The 7,252-nt window shown below is 40.3% G+C and overlaps 1 protein-coding gene across 1 annotated transcript in view; it reads right to left on the bottom strand.

Annotated features, from left to right (window-relative positions):
- Positions 1-4,320: 4,320 nt before the first annotated feature.
- spata5 (spermatogenesis associated 5) overlaps positions 4,321-7,252 on the bottom strand; it is a 64,652-nt gene continuing 61,720 nt past the window's right edge. The window contains exons 15-17 of the mRNA XM_037675474.1: positions 5,823-5,949; positions 4,484-4,497; positions 4,321-4,399 (exon numbers count right to left, since the gene is read on the bottom strand). Coding sequence (XP_037531402.1) covers positions 4,321-4,399; positions 4,484-4,497; positions 5,823-5,949 — 220 coding nt within the window. The remainder of the gene's footprint in view (positions 4,400-4,483; positions 4,498-5,822; positions 5,950-7,252) is intronic.

Here is a 7,252-nt window from a genome sequence, read left to right as displayed (position 1 = left end):
CCACAGCTTATAGACAAGTGTGTATAAATACTATATATGCACAATCTTTTTTTCTTTTTAAAGTTAGTGGGCACAGTTTATATTCAGGTGTGCTCAATAGTCTGGAAATTACGGTAGTAATAGAAACCATCTTGGCTCCAAAGGTGAATCCGTTGTAAATCTAAACCCGTTGAATTTGTTCTGAGAAATGTGCTCAGTAGCTACAGACAGGCAGGCAAACCAGACAGAGCAACACTGACGTCTTGTTTGTGTCTGTGCGTTTGTGTCAACAATCAGAGTGACGGATTCTTCCCTCTGAGCAGGGAGGACAAATATTCCTGGTGGTGCTAATCAATCACAACTGGGCCATGGCAGGTCAGAAAGGGTGCATCACAAAGAGAAGAGGAAGTGGATGGGATGGTTTAAAAGCAGATGGGAGGCAGCGGGGTGCATGTTTGTGATGAGCTGGTGGTGTGATCATGCAGAGGAATGAACTTGCACTAAAGCATCTCTTAAGAAACATTATCTTACACAGATGTGCACCAACAAAAGATCTTAAATATAACTTTTATAGCAAACATGTTTGGTACAAAGGCAGTTTATCCCTATTTGTCTGCAGACTTAGCAGTGATGAGCATTAAATTAGCCACTATTGTATTTAAAGAAGGCAGGAAATAGACATTGTGTCTGAAGATAACAAATACAGTCTGAAACTTCATTTGTTATCTTTAGTCAGGATGTGATTCAGCTGCATTTCTATGTGGATGCATTCCGAGCCGTGACTGTCATCGAAGGAGTACAAAGACCGCAGGAAGTTTTAGACCTTTGAAAAGGTACAAAAGAACGACATGTCCAATTGAGCAAGTGGATTAAAAAATGTTGACTAAAAAACAAATCAGAACAACACAAACCTACATGTTTCATACGAATCCAATAAATACGTACTGACAAAAACATAAAAACACTAATGGACTGAAGTATATTTGAACACAGAAAAACAGTGGATAAACAAGTAGTACGTCAATGTCCCCTGTCACTGAGGGATTGAATAGTGAATGTTTGTAGTTTTCGAGATGAGTTTTTTTCTGGACAGGAACTGAACAAGGAACGCAAGTAAACCTTAAAGTTTTTGGTGCGAGATATTCAAGAGGGTAGGAGTTACACTGTGGAGAAAAAACAGAAGAAGTTGCCTGTCTGAGGCGGCACAGAAGTGACGGATCCTGGTGAAAGGAGGGAGGAAGTGTATCCATGACCAGGCGCAATGGTGGAGCCAATGGTGGCCTTGATTACCATAAAAATATAGTGTCCTCAAATGATTGGGATGGTCAGTTTAACAACCCCCCCCCACACACACACACACACAAGCTGGGAGTTGGTGCAGTGGTTAAGTCGCACGACTTTGGTGCAGGAGTATCAGGGGTTCAGGGTAAGAATCCTTGTGCCAACTGTCGAGCAACTTCTGTTGCAGTATGAGCGAGAGAAAAAGCAAATGAGGCCATGCCGGCTCAGATGACAGCCGGACTAACTAGATGTCAGATGTTGGGGAACCAAGACATTCTGATGAGAAATGGACTACTGGAACAAGACATGCATGGACAAAGAAAGAGAGCTTAACACTGTTGGAATGCTACTATGCAAGCATGTCTACAGTGAGGGGCTAGATGGGAAGGTTGTGGCAACTATGGAAAGGTTGATATCATCCAAATTGACCCAGAAACAATTTTGGACCCAATGTTCAATCAGTTGAGCAAGGAATCTGCTATAACACCAAGACATTACTGAGGTACAACAAAGATGCTACAGCAAGGGGGAGCCAGGATGACAGGTCAGGGGGGATACTATCATCCCCACCATCAGAGCATTGGTACCAAGCCCCAATGAAACGCCCTGGAGAACTGAATACAAGGGCAGCCAAGGCCAGAAATCCAGGGGAAACAATTTATGTATGCAGTGTTCCCCTACCATTATACAAGCAAGGTGCCCCGCCCTGCCCGCGAACCGAACTGTCCTATCCCTGTGCACACCCCCCACCCCCCAGGTTGACAACACTGACGTAGCGCTAAGCTAGTTGTGCGCAATACAGACGTGCTAGCTAAAAAGCTATAGAAGTAGCGTTTTGTTTCCCTCACGGTGATACACCTCCCGCCGAAATAAAATGCAACAATTTGTGTTAACTTGTCATAATGTGACAATAACAGTGATAACATCTGCTTAACAAGAAACAGGAAGGGTGGGAAATAGTTTTTCTAACAGCAATGATAAATTCAACACCAGTTTGTGGATTTAACTCATCTCATACGTCTTAAAATCCATCTGTTCAAAAAAGAAACTAGTATATTTATGTAGTTTTAACCCAAATGAGAATGTAAAAAAATAATGTTTTCTGAAATTATAATTTCCACCTCCAACAACTTTATTCCTTCAAATAGAAACATGATAAGAAGCTGAAATCTACCGTTCTGATGACTGAAATGAACAACAAATCTTCCTTCAGAGTAAGTATTACTTTCTCTTTCTCTCTCCATCACACCCACTCTGTCTATCAAATATCCGAGCCCCCGAGGAGCTTCCTCTGCATTACTAAAAGTTGACAATGACTTCATTGAACCCAAGCACCCATTAATCATCATTTGTCCCATCATATCCTGCCATTGGAATGGAAATGTCTCCCAATCTTTGGTGTGAACTGACGGTGCTAGCGGTGGTAAAGGAGTAGTACAATACGTCAGGGTGCTAAAACTGTGACCTGGTTTTGAAGGGTGGGGTGCCAATCTACCCATTTGGATGCTTCCTTTCCTGTTGTAGTTCACAGCTTTTTCATTCAAATGTCTTGAACCTTAGCAACAGAGACAAATTGACTCAGTAGGAGTGAGCGCAAGAATCTGATTTCTCAGCTTCCTGGGAGAAAGGCGGGGGCACTTGGAAGGACACCTGGGGATTTCCATTTGTCCAACTAGGGGCTTGACCTCCTGTCTGTTGCTTAGACTTTCTATCTCTTCATGGATCTCTCTTTATTTCACATACACCCACACTTAAACACACTTTCTTAGCTGTTGCAGGATGAATGGAGTTTGAATTGGGATGCCAACAAGTTATAGGAGTGGAGGAAGTTGCTGTCATGTCTCTACCACAGCGATGAATCAATTCTCCATATGTGGGCCAGACATAAGGTCTGGTGTCAGAGAAGAGGGTTAGCCAGATATTAGATGTGGGGAAATTGTGTTAACGAATAACAAATGGTGAGCTATTAGTTTAATAAAACAATGGTCAGCTCGTCTCGGAGCTGGAATGTTAACGTGTTCAAAAGTGTGCTATTTTAAACTTAAGCACTTTCTTCTAAAAAGTATTATTTTAGGTATTATTGAACCCAGAAGAGGAGGAAGCCCAAAGACAAAAGCAGCAGCCAGAGCAGGAGCCCTAAGAGCGCCGCGACATTCTCCTTTTCTACGTCCTTTCTGAGACGGGACTGACTCTGTCTTTGATCAGCACTCAGGAAATTTCGTTAGGAAAGAGATGAGTGGATAAGAGACTAAATAAAGGTTTTTAGGTTGGGAGGAGGAAGCAAAGGAGATAAAAGTCTGTACCAATAGAAATAAAGGGCAGACAAAATAATATATTAGGGAATTTTTAAATAAACACAAAAATCAGCAATACTTTAATCAAAGATACAGCAGGCAAAGCTGGTTTGTAGCCACTAATAATGAATTAAATAGCAACGAAAATGTTCTTTAAATAAACCTTTTGTTAAGAAAGAAGAGTGTTTTTAGATTAAACAAATAGTACGTCAATGTTCCCTGTTGCTAAGGGATTTGAATAGTGAATGTTTGTAGTTTTTGAGATGAGTGTTTTTGTGGACATGTATGCAATGAACCGATGCATGAACAGAATGAAGGAATGCAAAGAATTCTTTTTAATTTTTGCACAATTCAATTGAGTAGGGGTTACACTATGTAGAAGAACAAAAGTATATATATATATTTTTTCCAAGGCGGCGCAGTGATGGATCCTGATGAGTGAAAGGAGCAATTTTATCCACCATCAAGTGCAATGGAGGAACCAGGAGGTGGCCAATGGTGAGCCTTATTGACAAGCAGGAGATTATGGCCTCAACAGGTTAATCTTTTGCCACCCCAATCATTTTCCTAAACTATACTTTTAAGCAATATAAAAACAAGAAAGCACAGTATCCTCAAATAATAGGTAGTGGTGGTTGGTTAACATGCATTTATGGTGGTGGCCAGGCCCGGAGTGGCTAATTGGGAGGACTGGGAAATTTCTTGGTGGGCTGGTCTTATGCGGGGCTGCATAGAGCTTTTTATTAACAACATATACAGATCGCCGCTACCGCTGGACCAGGGCCGCCTCGCCTCCACCCAGGGTCGGCTGCAGCTCTCGTTTTTTGTTGTTGCACGAGTCGGATCTTCAACGCCACCTGTCAATCAATCCAGTAGGCATGTCAAGAACGGAGATCTTAATTTGTCCCGAAGGTATAAACGCCCCTTACCTGTAGGTGCTGCACTGGGAAAAATCACCAGAAAAAAAATGGTTAAACGTTGTCAGTGGGGAACATGTAATTATTCATACACGTGTTACACTGAGTGTTTAAAGTGGAATACAGTTTATTCCATTTCAAAAACTAAACAGTGTATGGCCACGCCCACTTCTCCGCTCTGCACGGAGCTCAGCTGAAAGGAAGCTTGTCCTGCACACTGGTGCTAAATAATTTTAAATAATTTATTTTAAATAACAATTCCATGCCCATCGTGCGGCTCATCCATCAATCAACCATTGTGTCATGTCCAATCTTATTTTGAAAAACCATGATAGAGCGAGTCCGCGAAAAACTAACCTCGAAGTAGCGAGGGACTACTGTACACAAATCCAAAGAATATCAACAATAGTTTCAGATATATACAGTGCGGTCAACACGAATAAAAAAAAAATATCTTGTGTATGCTAACGTTGCTATCCATCTCTTGTCCATGTGTTCTTTAATATGAAACAAAAAACAAAAGATCAAGTGATGACCCAGTCCCTGACACACCACTTGGAAGACCCTGAAGTCGTATCGTAATGAGTTGTGTGGTGATAAATTAGGTGGAAAAATATTTTTACAAATTAAAATTAAGAACTTACGGTTAAAACTACAAAAATATTATAATTAAGACTATCCTTTGAACGCAATGCAGATACTGGAAAGAACAAAGGGTAACAGCAAAACATTCAACAACTTTTTAGACAGTAAACCAAAATCAAAGCCGCCAGTGGTTTAACTGCACTACAGAAAAGGTTTGAAGTTCATTTTCTGGAGATGAGAATATAGTGTATGTACAAAATGAAACGACTTGGTCCGACTTACAGACATGGTATTAACACAAATATGAATACAAAGGTAAGATCCAAAATAGTAACAACTTTCAAAATCAAACCTTAAACCTTAAAAACAAAAAGTTTACATGGAAAAATATTTATGTACCTCTAAATAGTACTACATAATGAAATTAGTTTCTCTTAAGCTAGGATGAATCTCACATTTGGCATCTAAAAAGCAAATGCTACTTTTAAATGCTCCAAACAAACTTGGCTAAATAAACAGTTACTTACATTACAATCCTAAAAAGAAACAATCTAGTATCTGTAATGACTAAACCAAAGATGCACAGCGCCAATGTCCATATCAAGCAAGACCCGAGCAAGTGACCTTTGACCTCATCAATCACATACAACAAAGTGAAAGAGGGAAAAGGAGGCGAGAGAGACAAACACACATCCCTCCAGCCTTATCAATCACTGACCAAAGAGGATGATGGTGAGATGAAGAAAGAAAGTCGGCGTCTGTTTACCTTATCGATCATGTCGGGCCGGTTGGTGGCAGCCAGCACCGTCACATCTCGGAGTTGCTCGATGCCGTCCATCTCTGTCAGGAGCTGAGCCAGGACCCGGTCGCCCACGCCACTAGAACCCGAGGAGCTGAAAGGGCGGGTGAGAACAGAAGATACATGAATGGAAGGAGACGGCAGCAGGGAGAAGGTGATGTATGGACACACGACTGCAAGAAGGATGAGAGAGCGGGAAAGGGATGCATGTAACTTATCCAGAAACAAGAAAATATATTGGTTAAATTGTCACTAGAGGATGAAAGGAATGTAGACCAACAAGTACAGAAAACCAACAAATATATAACAAAAATGAACTAAGAAGAAACAAAGATAGACTTAAATGTTCAAAGAAAGGATGAAGGATACAAACACAATATAGAAAAGCTTTCAGCCTTCATCACTGATCTATATGAGATGACCTAAAAACCTTTTCAATACATTATATGACTTGTAGCATCACATAGTCAAAACAGCTTTCACGTCGGTGCACACTTGGAGCATTTTAAAAGTTTCCCTGGCAGCAGGCACTTAATTACCACAATTCTTCTTCTTTGGCTGCAGCCTTTCTTCCAGTGACATAAAACTGAACTCAAAACATGATTCAGAAAACAAGCCATCCTGCTGTAAAACAGCAGCTGATTATTGTGTCTCACCTGAACTCAGTGTGAGCTGATGCCCAAACACATTTCCCTCCATGATGTTTCTCTTTGGCTAGAATTAAACCTTTTTTTTCTAACTTCTAATTGAATTTAGTTTGAAGACTGAGTTCTAAAAACTAGAAAGGTACCAAATAAATTCTACGCCCATTGAAAGAGGACATATTATGGTATAGTCTCCCTCCGTCCGTTAACGTTCTCTTGTCCCACCCATTCTACATATATGCATCACCACTACACGGAGTGCCCCATACACTTTTCATGACCCCAGCTTCAACGACAAGGTCACAAATCAAGATCAAAGGTAACGCGAGGTCTTTGCTTGTCTGGTTCGATCCTATAAATTGCCGTATGAATAATAGTTTGTCGACGGGTGTATAATGTGCCATATGTGGCAACTTGTTTTTGAGGTGTGCCAATGCAGCTGCTGCCCAAAATTCCAACATAACCGCAAAAATCAAAACAACTTAAAAATATTACATTTTCATGTATGAGATATAGAAACAGTTGCTATGTGAAATCTACAGGTTGTATTTTAAACATTTTTAACCATGAGCAGCAGAAGACTCTGATGGTTACACATGTAATTTGTTTTTTTATTTTATTATTTTGTATCTACAGTGTTTTATGTAGAATGCATGACAAGTTAAAAAAAAACAAAAAAACATTTTCTTCTAGTTTTGGAAATAAAACTTTGAGCTAATACTCAAGTCTGAAAGTTTGAGTGTGAACTTTCTG

Source organism: Nematolebias whitei, chromosome 4, assembly GCF_014905685.2.
Source record: "Nematolebias whitei isolate Nwh7 chromosome 4, NemWhi1, whole genome shotgun sequence".
Classification (NCBI taxonomy): domain Eukaryota; kingdom Metazoa; phylum Chordata; class Actinopteri; order Cyprinodontiformes; family Rivulidae; genus Nematolebias; species Nematolebias whitei.
The sequence above is the reverse complement of the archived record's forward strand: the minus strand, read 5'-3'. Positions and strand labels throughout refer to the sequence as shown.